A 15991-nucleotide genomic window follows, 5' to 3' on the forward strand; every position below is an offset into this window, starting at 1 on the left:
CTGTTAATCTGCAACAATCACCCACTTTTTTCATTAATGCTAGTTGTCCCAAAGATCAACGATAATAAACATTGATATTGTATATCTGGATATTAGTTTCCAAAATGATAGTTTCCCATTTTATTAATTTTAATCAAAAGCATATTTAAGAATATGTTGGGTTTGTTTCACTCTCAGTGTTTTTAAGATTGTTCCATTCCACTGATGCCTGAAGCTTTGCTGAATTTCCTACTGGATTTTTTCTTTCAATTGACTATTAAAGGGTTTTTTCTTTAATTCAAGCACTTATTGTGAACCATATTGTTTTATTCTCTATTATGTCAATTGAGAAACATACTTTATTAATAAATAAGCTCATGTGAAATTGATATTGATGGATATTTTCCTACTCCTGCTCTCTTCTTAATATTTTTTCCAAATATTACAAAGAAGGAAGGTGGATGGATGGATGGATGATAAGAAGGAAGGAAGGAAGGAAGGAAGGAGGGAGGGAGGGAGGGAGGGAAGGAAGGGTGAAGTTAAATGCAATGCATTGTGAGTAGTAAGAAAGATATGGTTGTGTGATATTCTCTTGCTTATTTAATGAACTTACAGGTAAGAATACAGGACATGCTTAATGGATGGTTATTTGGGCCTGCAAATGTCTGTTTACTCTTATATACAGTGGACACTGTGGTCTCTGAGAACTCAAATGATTTGCTATAAATGTTCATAGATTTGGTATATATATTCTCACTATGGATAAGTATTTGGAAGGTAATATACACAACACTAAGATGGTTATGATTTATGGGGAAATGGAATGAACAAGAAGCAAAAAAATGGAACGAACAGTTTTAAGGAAGCCCTTGTCAGACAGCTGCACAATCTCTGTTCCCAGTGATTGCCTGGACCAATTCAGTCTTTATAACAGATGAGAAAATGAAGGGAACAATGATAAGGTCTGCAAATAGGTGCAGAAAGATAGAAATGATTCAACAGAGGGAAAAAGGCTGATGATCAAAATCAGAATAGAGGTGGAAGGGACCTTAAAGGACTTCTGGTCCACTCCCCCACAAGCATGAGATCCTACACCATTTCAGACACATGACTCTCCAGTCTCTTCTTCAAAACCTCCAGAGATGAAGCACCCACAACGTCTGAAGAAAAGCTGTTCCATTGGTTAATTGTCCTCACTGTGAGGAAGTTTCTCTTTTTTAAGTTCTATGGGAGAAGTTAGTGTCTAATTTCATCCCCTGCCATGTTGGTATTTATAAACCACTTAGTCCATCCAAGTGTTGGTATGATTGCCCAGACTTACTAGGGTACAACTGATTGTCACAAGGGCCACCATGCCCCATGAAGACTTATACTATCCAAGTAAACTATGGAAGAGGCCAAACTCCTTGCTCAGTTTCACATAATTCAAATACCCAACTTCACCTTGACTCTCAACTGCATCTGATCTGTGGATTAACAACAAGAGTCCTAAAATCATTTTTCTTTACCTGGTGTATTGCTCAGTACATAGGAAAATTGTTTTTCCTTGTAATTATCAGAAGAATGGTAATTTCTAATGTATCCTCTATGGATTTCTACCCTTGAAGATCTTCTGACATAAAACCTGCTTTAAATTATATATTCGTAGTTCTCCCTTTGGGAGCAGAACATGTCACCTTGTCTTGTGTTGCAAAGAGGCAACTTCAGGGTTTGGTGAGACTTGTATGGCCTTAGTATTCTCTTTGGTCACAGACCATACACAGGTAAGAGGAAGCACCGTTGAATATAAATTTACCTTGGGGGCCATTCAGGTGCCACAGACTGTCTCTCTTGTGCTAAAGCTCTGCTGAGATTTCAAGGGCTCCCTGCAATTCAACTTCTGCAAAAAAATAATAACCTCTTGATTTCTGATCTAGGAGGGAAGGTGAGAAGAATGACTGGGCTGCCTCTCCTGTTGCTGCTGCTCTTCTGGCTCCTGCCTCCGACTATTGCTAAGAAGATGCAAACTGGGTGTGTGTTGACAGACACTTTACAGACTAAGAGAGAGTTTTACAGGCCTGGTGATGTCATTATTGGTGGGAATTTTCCCCTGGGAACTACACATGTATTCAAATTCAAATCCTTTAAAGTAAAACCATCTCTACTTCTGGAGACTATTATGTAAGTTTCACCCAAAGGGGAAAGATGTAAATAATTATTTGGTTTGCTTTGTGTTGAGAGACTCTCTTCCAAAATACTTGTTCTAGTGATGTTTTCAATGCCCTAGCATAGTTCAGATCTTTGTGCTTTTTTCAAATAAAGAACCAAACTCATAAAATATGGAGAATATGGAGAATTCTCCATCGTTCCAGAACTCTTGATCAGAAAGCTAATAACGCACCAAATAAAGTGAGGAAATTCTGCTGCCTTAGTGAAGAAGTTGACTTACAATATTAATTTGGACAAATTTCTGATTCAAAATTCAAAGATGGTGTCAATCTGTTTACAGTGTAGACTTGTGGTAAAAAAATCCATTTGTTTTGGAATCATGATTGCTCCTAAATAATGGCCTTCGGTAAATGTATGCTGTAACCCCCGGCTGTAGTCTTGTGCTCAACAATGTCCCCACTTATCTGTACTTACTTCGTTTCTTTCTGTTTATGTAAATACCTGTCCATGCTATGTTGTATATGTTTGACCAAATAAATAAATAAATAAATAAATAAATAAATAATGAAATAATGAAATAATGAAATAATGAAATAGTTTCCAGACCTGAAGAAGCTGCTTCAAGAGGGAAACAAATTAATTATAGTGAAAGAGAAGCGATTGGGAAGGACTACAATCATTGAAACAAAGTGAAGAGGGCTGATGGAGGGATATAAAATGATCTGTGATTTGGATAAAGAGGATTTTCTCCTTTCTGTCAAGGCCATTAATCAAGGAACATCCTTAACAATGAAACAAACCCAAAGGAATTTGGGAGTTCCTGCCGCAAAGGACGTTTTTAAAAATGACATGACCTACTCCACACAAGCTTTCCTTAAAATTTCCCTGATGATTTTCTCACTGTAGAATTGTACCCAAGAATTACCAGCAATTCATGGCCTTAGTGTTTGCAGTCACAGAGATCAACAAGGATCTGGTTCTCCTCCCCAACATCACCCTTGGCTTCCATATCTATAGCAATTTTCAGTCTGAGGTGGAGATTTCCATGATCAGCCTCTCCCTTCTCTCCACAAGAGGCCGACTGGTTCCAGGTTACAATTGTGACAGGCAGCATCCTCTGCTCTCTGTCATCGGAGATCTCAACCCCAGATCCTCAAGGCAGATGGCCTCCATCTTCAGCATCTTCAAGGTCCCACAGGTAAGAGGGCCTCATTGGATAGAGTATGGGGTAGATAAATAACACACAGTGTAGCTAAAGGTGGAAAAGGGGTTTGGGGGGACCTATATTTATATTTTGTGTGTTTTTATAGAAGTCAAAAGTGATAGATAATGACATATATTGAAATGTGGTATTTGCCAAGAGGAATTCCTTCCTAATCTATTCTTCATAAAAGTAGTGTAGTTACTATATTCTCTGTATTAATTTGACATTCCCTTGGCTTTTGACACATCATCACCAGGCAAAATACATAACCTCTTCTTCCTAATATGTAAGCCTTCTTCCTAACAAAGCCAAAAAATTAAGCTTGTCACTCAAAGCGAGCAAGGTGGGGCAATAATCCACATAATGGTGACCCTTAAAATTTACTCTATCAAGAAACTCACTTTCTCCAGCTAGGTGTTGGCTTTGAGTTCACTCAGGGAGAGAGAAGAGTTTATCCTTCCTTCTTCTGGATGAATCCCAGTGAATTTGCTCAGTATGTGGCTTTAGTGCAGCTGCTCCTGTATTTCCAATGGAACTGGGTTGGGCTGGTAGCCCCTGAGAATGACAGAGGAGAACGTTTTGTCTCAACTCTGACGCCAATGCTCCAGGAGAAGGAGATCTGCCTGGCCTTCACTGAAAAGTTGAAATCAAATTTTCTTTATACTCCAAAATTGAAAATACTGCATATTTCAGAGACTTGGTCTAAAGCTGAAGTGATTGTTCTATTTGGAGACTCCAATAGTATTACAAATGTACAGGTGGTAATGGGTATCTATGAACATTTGAGAAAGACATCATTTCGGAAAGTTTGGATCTTAACTTCCCATTGGAAACTTAGTGTGCTGGGGAATCAAGACGTATCAAAATTAGTTAAGCCCTTCCATGGGGCTTTGCATTTTAGGCCCCACACTGGGGATTTCTCAGAATTCAGTCATTTCCTCCTGTCTTTAGACCCCTTGAACCCACAGGGAGATATCTTTCTCCTATTATGTTGGGAAAGGTTGTTTGGCTGCATGATGGACAATCCAGGCAGGATCTTTCCAAAGGGGGAGAAAAAATGTACTGGAAGAGAGAATTTACAAAGTTTACCTTCTTACGTTTTTGAAACAAGCATGGAAGGTGAAAGTTACAACATCTACAATGCCATTTATGCTGTGGCACATGCATTACATGCAATGCATGGATCTGGAGCACAACCAACCATGATGAGGCTTGGAAAGAGGATCTCAAATATTCAATCATGGCAGGTAATCCCAGTGACTTTTTATTTGTCTAGGTAGAAAATTACCTCTTTGCATTTCTTGATTTACTGATTAAATATCTGTATGTAAAATGTACCTAAGAAGAGATTAAGATAGCAATTATGGAAACACGTCATTTGAATTAAGTACCGGTAAGAGTTTTTTGTTGAAAAGGGAATGATGGCGGAAAAAGAGCATTAAAAGAAGCCGATTGTTCATAAGATCAAAGAGCTTCCTAGAACTTCCTGGAAGGACATCAATGGTTGCCTGAGAGTGTGCCATTTCTTCTACTGCTTTGTTTGTTGGGTTAAGCTTCTGTCAAGCTCAGCATATGCAGAAGAACTGTGGAAATTGGGATCGTAGAAACACCCAGGAGCATAGAAGAGTCCAAAGGCAGATGCATGAATAAATGTGATAAATGTATTTATTCATATAACAAAACATATTAACTATATACAAAGGCTGTCTTAATATCCATTAGGATAGGGGGCACACAGCGTGTGTGACTACCCCTATCAAAGATCATGTCTCATGGAGAACAAACGTAAAAGAGAGCTTGGTGGAAAGGTTAGACGGGGTTTAATACTCAATGTAAGCCCCTCCTCTCCACATAGGGGTGGGGGCACTTTCTGCCTCCACTAGCGTCTGTGTGATATATGTGCCAATGGCTTGCAAATACTTGACAGTTCCCCTCCTTGCGAGCCAATGGCATGCAAACATACAAATGCAATGCACAACAGATTTTACCCTGTGAGACATAACTTTTTACACAGATCTTTGTGCCTATCTGCTGGTAGAGGTTTTGTGAAAATATCAGCTGTTTGATATTTGGTCTGACAATGTGATAAAGATATAAACCCCATCTCTACTAGTTGCCTAACATTTTGATAGTGGATATCAATATGTCTGGACCTTTTTCCCACCGCATAGGCTTTGGCAATGCCTATGGCCCCGGTGTTGTCTTCTATAATTTGGATGGGCAAAGTCGGTGGTGTCCAGATGCTAGAAATTAAGGCATCAAACCATATCAGATCGTTCCCTGCCTCTGATAAGCATGCATATTCGGCCTCAGCGGTGGAGCACGAAACAAATTTCTGTTGCCCCACATGCCAATGGATGGGTGCCTCATTTAATAGTACCAAGAAGCCCGAAGTACTCCTACGTGTGTTGGTATCTCTGGCCCAGTCCGCATCCGCGAAGCATTTTAATTGGGCCTTGTCTCTATTCTCAGGTTCCAAGCGAAGCACATAATCTGCTGTGGTCTTGAGATACCTTAGTAGCTTTTTAATGGCCAACCAGTGGAACTGGGTAGGATGTTCCACTTGTCTAGATAGCAGGTTTACGGCCAGGGCAATATCTGGATGGCTCCAGTTACTTATATATAGTAATGAGCCGATCACTGACCTAAATAGAGTATTATTCTGGAACTCTGGGCTATCCTTGTGTGCCAATCCATAATAGTCGGTCTGCATTGGGATAGCCGTTGGCTTGCTATCTTCCATTTTACATTTCACCAAGAGTTCCTGTATCTTTTCCTTTTGGGAGAGAGCAAAACCTTTTGGTGTAGTGATGATTTGTACGCCTAGGTACTTATCCACATATCCTAAAGACTTTAGAGTGAACTTTTTTTTGTAGGGTCCTGGCAAATATAATACTTCCCCCCTTGTCAGGCCCTATATATAAAAGGTCATCGACATACACTAGGACTTTCTCCAGCCCCCCTTTGGTATCCCTTGTGAAGGTACATTTATCAGCTGGAGATGGATGGAAACCCAGTGATTTGAGAGTTTTAGTCAGGCATTTGTACCACAGTCTGCCTGATTGTTTGAGGCCGTACAAACTTTTCTTCAGAAGCCAGGTGTGGCCTTCCTGCCGTTGAAATCCAGGGGCACCTCTGACGTAAATTTCTTGTTTTAGATGTGCGTGTAAATAAGCAGTTTGCACATCAAATTGAAAAATGTGTTCCCCATGTGCTGCTGCGGTGACCAAAGCAGCCCTCACACTTTCCGCTCTCACGGTGGGGGAGTATGTTTCATCAAAGTCCTGCAAGTAGCGCTGTGCATAGCCTTGTGCTACCAGCCGGGCCTTATAGAGGAGTTTGTTGTTGGGCATTGGCTTGACCTTGTAGACCCAACGGGTGCCAATTGCTTTCCTCTTTTTGGGGACTTCCATGGGGATGAAAACTTTCAATTTTTTGAGACTGTCCATTTCCTGCTCCATTGCCACCCTCCACCTGCGCTGTTCTTCCTCGGGAAGCTGAAGGACATCTGAGTACGTTTTAGGGGCCATGGTAACGCTGTTGACCAAGGCAACACAGCCAATGTCCAACCTTTTGGGTGGCACCCCTTTATTGGAGCGTTTTGACCGTCTGGGAAATTGCCACTCACCATCATCATTGTCATCTGGAGCATCGGTGTCAGAATTGGAGCTGCCGGAGGTATCTTTCCAATCAAAATGGGGCGGGCCTCTGTCCCAGGCACTGCGAAGATATGGTCGTTTAGGTGAGGCAGGAGGTGTGAAGTCACCCAGGGATTCCTTGTGTGAATCGTCAGAGTCAGGTAGGGATTCATCACCATCCGGATCTTCGCTGGTCAGTTGTTTGGAGTTTGTTGGTTCATCCTCTTCAGGTGGTGCTGCTTGTTCAGTGTCGCTTCTAATAGGGGAATAACCGGGTTCATTGGAATGAATTTTTGACCAATTTGACCCCTCCTCAAAGGAAGCTGATCTAGAGACAATGACAAGGTTATTTTTGTCTACAAACCTAGAGGCCTTGCTGCCGGTTGCATAACCTATAAATCTGAGCCTCCTTGATGCCTTGCCCCCCTTTCTTCTGAGGTGCTTGGGGATATGGACCCAGGCATAGGAACCAAAAATTCTCAGGTGTGAGAGGCTAGGTTTCCTTCCATGGACCAGGAAGTATGGGGTTTGGTTAATGGCACTACTCCACGTCCTGTTGACTAGATAATTAGCCATTTTGACCGCTTTTGCCCAAAAAACTTGGCTCATGTCAGCATCTGCAAGTAGGCAGTTCATGACATTCTGCAGCACGCCATTTCTCCTTTCTACAATGCCATTCTCGGATGGAGTTTGAGGGGATGATTTAAAATGGAGGATACCTCTCTCCTTCATCCACTTTTCAAAAATCTTGGATGTAAACTCAGTCCCCCTATCACTCTGCACCTGGGCGATGCACACCTTGTGTTGCGTTTGGATCTGGTTGTAAAGATATTTGAAGTTGGTAAAGACTTCAGTTTTGTCCTTTAAAATAAATACATGGCCATAACGAGAGTAATCATCTACTACTGTTAAAAAATAACGCCCCCTACCAAGGGAGGGTCTAAAAGGACCAACCAAATCCATGTGTACCAGCTGATAAGGGTACCTTGCACGACGGGAAGAGACCTTAGGTATAGCAGCAGTTTTAGATTTTGCTGCCTTACAGATGGCACATTCCAAATAGGTATTACAATTCTTTATCTTAAGCCCATCAGAAAAATCTTGCATTTTCTTAATAACCGGGAAGCTGGCATGGCCGAGCCTGCGGTGTAATATATGAGCACAATCCAAATATAAAGGTTTACCCATGCATACTTTGTCAACCTTATGTATCTTACCATTACAAGCCTTGGTCTGTTCAGTAATGAGAGTAGGCACTGGATTAATGGTCACCTTAGAGTTCCTCAGGATTGGCTGAGGAGTTGTGACCTTAATGGGCTCAGTCTTAATGGCTTTGGATGTCCTAGGAGCTGGTTTAAAAGCTTCATTGGTTTTAGGTCCAGGGTCCTTGAATTTGGACAACCTGGGGGCTGGCACAGAAGCTTTCTGCTCTATCTGGGCGTTAGCTCCCTGAGCCCTCTTGTTAGGTTTCTTGTGCCTTTTGACCTGTGCTTTTGGGGAAAAATAAGGCAAATTGTTGATTTTTACAATATCGCCAACAACACCCCCATTTTCGAAAACATAACCTCCACCCTTCTCAAAAACCAGTTTTACATTTTTATCCTCAGTCAATTTTAAGATGCTTAAAAGGTTGTTCTTGATTGAGGGAACATACAGTGCCCCTGTGACATCTCCTATACCAGGCACATTGATCACACCTTCCCCAGTTACCTCTGCCTTGTCCCCAGTGGCAACTTTTACTGAGGACTTGAGTGGATGTAAAACCTGAAATCATTGCTTCGTGTTGGCTATATACGTTGATGCACCTGAATCAAGAAGCCACAGCCCCTCAGCATCCTTTATCTGGGAGGTGTGGTTGTCACTAGTGACACTACAGTATTGGTATCCTTTATGACCACCTCCCCCTCTTCCACGGCCTCTTTTATTTTTACTGTGCTTAAGTCCAGCCGTGTTGGCCCTAGAGCGAGGGCACTCCCTTTTAAAGTGACCTTGTATGCCACAGTCAAAGCAGGTGGGAAGGGTATTAATCCTTTCACTTGTGTCCTGGCGCCTCCTCTGAGGCCTAGGCCTGTGATATGCCTCCTTCATTTCTTGTTGTTCCTCATCTCTGCACCTTAACTCTTCCTCAATAAAGCGGCCAGAAAAGTATTCTATATTTCTTTGTTCCCTAGAAACCCCTTCTAGAGAAATAATAAAGGGACTCCAGGATTTGTCTAGGGAGTTCAACATCACACTAATTAAAGTGGATTCAGAAACAGGCTCCCCCCTCTGTATAAGCTCATCCCTCATGGCTTTAAGCATTGCCAAATGTTCCCCCATTTTGACACCAGGTCTGAGTTTATAGTTGTGGAAAATTCTTGACAATCTGCTGGTTGCAGCCATATTGTCACTATGGAACAAATTATATAGGGCAGTCCAAACTTCCTGAGCTGTGAGGCCATCTGAAAGACTGGCATAAAGAGCTGTGTCTATAGAACTTAACAGGGTTGTGTAAGCTCTTTTATGCAGGAACTCAATTTCAGGGCTCCAAGGTGAAGAGGGTGGTCTTTTGATCATGTCCAGAGTATTTTCTCTTAAGAGAATTATCTGAATCTCTTTACACCATTTTTTAAAATTCTGACCACTTAAATGTAATTTTTCAAAATTATTTGGCAAAGTTACAAAATTATTGCCATTAAACTGCATGGGGAGTTGTTCAAATGGCTGAAAAGAGCCTGTTGTGAATGGCATTGGGATCCCTAAGCCTGGGATCGATTGCTTAGGTCTGGCTCCTTTTTGTAGTCCTTCTGTAGTTTGAAGCAACTGGGCACGTGCAGGAAATGGAGCATGCTCCAAAGCCTTTCCTTGTTGGAGCTCCGATCTCCCTCTCTGAGCTCTGAAGTCAGGTCTGGCTGGAGCTTCAGTATAGGCCCGGACATCAGCGATGTGGCGGGGAAGACTTGGAGGAGTGGGAAGAAGGCCTGGAGATCTTTCTGGAGACTGGAGGCCCATCAGATGAGGTCCATGGGCTGGATAGGCCTGGAAATGTCTCTGGATCTCCTCTTCTCCATCAGAGGAGCAGGATTGCAGCTCCGGATCATCCCAGCAAGACCGGAAAGGTGCGGAGGCCTCAGCCTGGGCCTCCCTGGAGCATTCAGGGAATGGTGAGTGCCTCTGCAGTGGGGGGTGGGAGGCTGCAGGTCCATCTGGGTTCCTCCGGGGGTGGGAGGTTGGATTTGGGGCCCTCCTTAAGTGGGCAGCTGGGTCTGGGGCCTCGGGGCGGCCGGTGGGTGGTTGCCCCATAAGTTCCAGGGCAGCGACCAGGGCCTCTATGGCCTCTTTGATGTTTGCCGTGGCAGGCGGGGCCTGGCAAGGGGCTTGTGGGTTCGGAGTGGTCCTCTGGGCCGCTGGAATGCTGAACTGACTGGCTGGCGTTGTAGGCCTGGGCTGTGGAGCTGGGGATGGCCTGGCTCGTGGTGCTGGCAAAGTGCCCAGGGGAGCAGCCATCTTGGAGGAAGTTGCCTCCGGAAGTGGCCTGGCGGCCATTTTGTTTGGCGGGAAACTGGGTGGGGGGCAGTCTCTCTGGCGGCAGGCGCCATCTTGGAGAGATCAGGCAGGGGAGTCCTTACCGGGATGGCAGGCATCTCTGGTGCTGCCTCCTCAGGCCTCTTTCTGGCTGCTGCCCTTGTCTTCAGGAGGGAGGCGAGCGCTGCTCGGCACTCCTCTTCTGACATCTCAGCCACTTGCCTGTCCAGGCTTTCATCTGGTCCTTCTGCCCCTTCTTCGTCAGTGCTGAAGAAGCCTTCTCCAACATTGCCTGGCTCAGCCTCTGGGATCTCTTGCTGCATCTGGGTGGCCTCTGGCTGCCAGGGTGTAGCTGGATGGAAACCCCCTTCAATGTTTTCCATGGTTGATTCAGACTGGGGCTGCTGTGAAGTTCTCCTCCGTTGAAGGCCTCTGGTCACAACAGGGGAGCTTCTCTCACAGGTTATTTTGGAGGGCATCTCGCCTTTTCAACAGCTCCTGGAGTGGAGTTCTGCTACCATTCCTCTGCTACCATTCTGTGGAAATTGGGATCGTAGAAACACCCAGGAGCATAGAAGAGTCCAAAGGCAGATGCATGAATAAATGTGATAAATGTATTTATTCATATAACAAAACATATTAACTATGTACAAAAGGCTGTCTTAATATCCATTAGGATAGGGGGCACACAGATCATGTCTCATGGAGAACAAACGTAAAAGAGAGCTTGGTGGAAAGGTTAGAGGGGGTTTTATACTCAATGTAAGCCCCTCCTCTCCACATAGGGGTGGGGGCACTTTCTGCCTCCACTAGTGTCTGTATGATATATGTGCCAATGGCTTGCAAATACTTGACAAGAACCCAACATGGTCCTAATCTGAGTGCATTTGTGGAAGAGATGCTTCAACAGGTCAGTTGAAGTCCTAGTCAGCATGGTAGATCCTCCTCTTTTTTCTCTCAGTAGGTAGCCTGAATCCCATCTGTAAAAAGACACTCAGTTCATATTAATGTTGATTATTATGGCTTAGAATTATTTCTGAGTCCACTCCATTTTTTTTAGTATGCCATTTCTTGTACTCCTTCTTTGTTGCGTTAAGTCTCTGCCAACTTCAGCATATGGGGAAGAAGTTAACTTGGTCCTAATGGGTTCCTGATCTTAAATTCATCAGACTTTTCAACATCAAAGGCTTAATTTTTCCTCTCTAGACAGTGAAGTGATAAACCAGGGCAGGACAAACCTTCTACATGGCCCCCACTTGGTCAAATCTACTTCTTTGCAAGCTACACTTTCTCTATTTCTAGAGAAAGTCTAGCTTGCATTTGTCATTTACAAAACTATGGGCCCAAATAAAACTGAAAAGGTAGCTTGCCAAATATCACAGGGCAAAACTACACAATGTAATTTGGAATATGGCATAAAAATGTTTGTATATAGCTATCACTCTTGTAAGACTGGAATTGAAGAAGCCATGATACTAATGTGCAATGATAAAGAAAATGTATTGTCATTGAAGTTGAATATTTGATGTTACATCTGATTACTTAGATCTCCATCAAGGGAACTCATTTAGCTTCTCAGATATAGACCCATCTCCTAGGCTGATTATGATAGAAACCAGGATGTACTCTGTGTGGAGTTCAGCCAATTAGTCCAGATGTCTTTTTTTCCCCAGATTCTCCCCTATTTGAGGAACAGCAAGTTCAACAACAGTGCTAGGGAAGAAGTCTCCTTCTCAGAAAGTGGATTGGTTTCTCCTCATTATGATCTTATCAACTGGCTTTTCCTCCCCAATCAATCTTTTGTCCCCATGAAAGTTGGGCAAATAGATTCCACAGCTTCCCAAGGACAAGATTTCACCACTAACTCTGATGAAATCGTCTGGGTCACAAAGGTGAGCTGGAAGGAAAAGTTGTAAATTCAGAAAAGGATTCATTCATTCCAGGAGATGCATAACACCCTTTCACTGGGAAACCCATTAAATTCAGGGATTTGATGAAAAAACATGCTTTTGAGTTGAACACATTTGAGATTTGACTCATAATTCTTTCTTTTAGAAAAGCTGTAGCTCCATGTCACAAGCCTTCCTTTACATTTTGAGGTCCCAGTTCCAATCTCCAGCATCCATTAATGGGTCAGGATTGCATTGGCCTGATTCCCTCTGGAGTTTATCCTGGTTACTGGTAAACCATTTCTTTTGAAGACATTCTAAAGATGGAAAGAGCAATGTACAAATGAATAAATGAAGAATAATCTTTGCTGAGCCACCTGCAATATCTCTCTTCTCTTTTTTAGAAGGTGCCCTTTGCCAGGTGTGGCATGAAGAGGTGCCTGGCAGGAGAGAGGAGAAGTGTTCCAGAGGGCGAGCCAGTTTGCTGCTACCAATGTGACCCTTGTCCAGAAGGAACCATTTCTAATCAGACAGGTAGCACATTCAAATGTTGATTAATCTTCCAGGATCAAGGAAACCATTCAATGGAAAAGTGTTAATTTTGGCATCAGCTTGGTAGGATTTATATGCTTCAATATATTCATATTTCTTTTCAGCAGACCCTCTCAATTCATGAATCTTAACTTAATATCAATTTAATACAGGTTGGTGTCAGGGATCCAAGTAATACACACATATCAAACAAAACTTCAAGGCAGGTAGATTCCTCAAAGAAAAGCTTTATCGGATATATCATATTGGAACAGATCTGGTGAAAACTGACTCTGAAGGTTCCCACGGTTTACACCTAATTAAAGGTTGTCACTTTCTCAAAACAATCAGTCACATGGTCCAATCAAGGTGCTGTCTGGTTGCCTGTCGACATCACTGCATCTTCCTCTGACCAGGTGTGAGAATGTCCTTGGATCCCAAGAGAAAATATTTTGTTTTGGCTATCAAAATCCCAGCTATCTAAAATCCCCCCTCCCTATCCTTCAGCTCCAGCGTGACAACATTGAAGCTCTCAAGGTGGCTTTGATCAGGTCAGCTTCAGTTGATTTTGGAGCACAATTCATGGTTCCCTACTTGGCTTTCTACTCCTACTTTAACATCCCATCAGGAAAACCAGACACCAATCCCTTTTTCTGGCTATTCCCAGCATTGTCAGTATGGACAGATAATTTGCCCTTGTTTGATCACCAAGAAATTCACACTGACTTTTGATTTCAGATGCAGCTCACTGTGACCCCTGCCCAGAAAACCAACATCCAATCAAGGAGAAGGATCACTGCATTGCCAAGAAGATCCATTTCCTTTCCTATCAAGACAGCCTGGGATACATTTTAGTTTCTCTCGCTGTTTCTCTCTCTGTGATCACATTGGCAGTTCTGGTGATTTTCCGTAAATATCACAACACACCAATTGTCAAGGCCAACAACCGAGATCTCACCTACGTCCTCCTGGTCTCCCTCCTCTTCTGCTTCCTCTGCTCCTTCCTCTTCATTGGTCGACCAGGGAAGATCACCTGTCTCTTCCGACAAACTGCCTTTGCCATTCTCTTTTCCCTTGCAGTGTCCTCTGTGTTGGGAAAAACTGTCATGGTGGTTCTGGCCTTCATGGCTACCAAGCCAGGGAACAAGACAAGGAAATTCTTAGGAAAACCTCTGACCAACTCCATTGTCTTAGCCTGTCCCCTGGTCCAAGTAGTTCTTTGTACCACCTGGCTGGCAACCTCTCCTCCATTTCCCAACTTTGACTTCCACTCTTTAGTAGGAGAGGCCATCTTGGAATGTAATGAAGGCTCAGCTTTAATGTTTTATGCTGTCCTCTCCTACATGGGTGTTCTGGCCCTCATCAGTTTCACGGTGGCCTTTTTGGCTAGGAAATTGCCTGACAGCTTTAATGAAGCCAAGTTCATTACTTTCAGCATGCTGGTCTTTTGCAGTGTTTGGATCAGTTTCCTCCCCACCTACCTGAGCACCAAAGGGAAGTCCATGGTGGCCGTGGAGATCTTTTCCATCTTGGCTTCTGGGGCTGGTCTCTTGGCTTGCATCTTTTTCCCCAAATGCTACATTATCCTATTTAAACCAAATCTCAATTGTAGAGAGAATATAATGAGACATAAAAATCTCTGATGTATATGGGGATGTATGTTTAATTTTGACATTTTAGTTTTTGATTTTTAATATAAATGATGAGAGAGGTGCTTTTTCCTTAAATGATTGGAAATCAAGTGATGTGCTAATCACAAACTTTCTAATAATCAGCAACAAACACCCATCCTTTTATTTTTCATTAATGCCAGTTCTTCCCAGGGAGGCCCCATGATCAACTTGGAAATAAATGATAATAAGGTAAATATGTTGTTATTACTTTCCAACATACCTGTTCTCTTTTTTTTAATCTGATTGGCTGTAAAAATGCGTTGTGTTCACTATTAGTGTTTTTAAGACTTTTTTTCCAATAGATTAGCAAGGGTTTGCCTTTTCCTGCTAATTTTTTCATTCAATTGGCCATTAGTTTTTTTAAAAGGTATGGAGTTTATATGAACCATACTGTTTTAATTTCTATTAACTTAAGTGAGAAAGCTACATTTTCCTCCAGCTGGAGTCCACGTGGGCGTCGGAATCGGCTTGGCGGCGTTTTTTGCCTGGGGCGCTGCGGTACGGCGATTTCCCAGGCTGAGGGGTTGCCCGGAGTGCTATGGGAGTTGCCGGATTTCCCAGGAGATCTTTGGGACACTGCCAGACCCTTTTGGGCGTTACGGCAGCGACGGCGGCGATGGCAGGACGACGGCAGCTGTGATGGCAGCCCAGAGGGTCTGGCAGGGAGGAGACACCCCCCCTGGAAGTTGGGGATGGGGGGGGGCAACGAGGCCGGGAGATCATCTGCCTTTTGGGTTGAGCAAGGACCTGGCATGAGACGCTTTCAGATCTTGGGAGGCCTCCATTGTTATGTGGGGGTTGGGGGAGGCTAGAGATAACTGTCCCTGTTTCCCCCCAATGCTTCTCTACCAAGACTATGCCCACCTTGGATTGTTGGCTAGCTCACTGACTCACCTGACGCCAAGTTTATTTTCATCTGAACTTTCCCTAACTGTGGGGAGGACTATTTAAATCTGAATGGGGGCCGGTACATGGCTCCATCCCATCAGCTGAGAGGGCTGGGCTCAGTTAAACCACCGTGAGAGGGTGGCTCTGATGTCGGGGCCCCTGGGGGCTGAACTGGGATGATATTGAATTCTTGCATCTGCCAGCAGAGGGGACCTGACCATCAGACCAACCGCCATGAGAGGGCGGTTTTTGGACCTGAGCCCCGGATGCTGTGCTGTCTGCATTGGTTCATCGCTGCCATCTCACCACAAGAGGGGGTCGAATGGTTGATCGGACCTCCGTGAGAGGGTGGTTGGGTCTTCCCCCTTCCCCCCCTTGGACTGTGGTCGACCTGGAACTTGACTTCGTCCTCTGTTGTGAGGGGACAGTGGACCGGTCCTGTTGAAAATGTTTTTGAGACTTCCATTCCATGTCTCTCCCCTGGACCTTCTATATGGACCCCTAGGATATGGTTGCTCCCATCCTCTGTGGTCAAGA

At 43.6% G+C, this 15991-nt stretch overlaps 1 protein-coding gene across 1 annotated transcript in view; it reads left to right on the plus strand.

The window, feature by feature from the left end:
* Positions 1 to 15991, plus strand: part of LOC117659349 (vomeronasal type-2 receptor 26-like) — a 74524-nt gene that overhangs the window by 7395 nt on the left and 51138 nt on the right. The window contains exons 3-4 of the mRNA XM_087892303.1: positions 10023 to 10112; positions 15006 to 15220. Coding sequence (XP_087748429.1) covers positions 10023 to 10112; positions 15006 to 15220 — 305 coding nt within the window. The remainder of the gene's footprint in view (positions 1 to 10022; positions 10113 to 15005; positions 15221 to 15991) is intronic.

This window comes from Pantherophis guttatus, chromosome 1, assembly GCF_059756535.1.
Source record: "Pantherophis guttatus breed Tessera chromosome 1, ASM5975653v1, whole genome shotgun sequence".
Taxonomy (NCBI): domain Eukaryota; kingdom Metazoa; phylum Chordata; class Lepidosauria; order Squamata; family Colubridae; genus Pantherophis; species Pantherophis guttatus.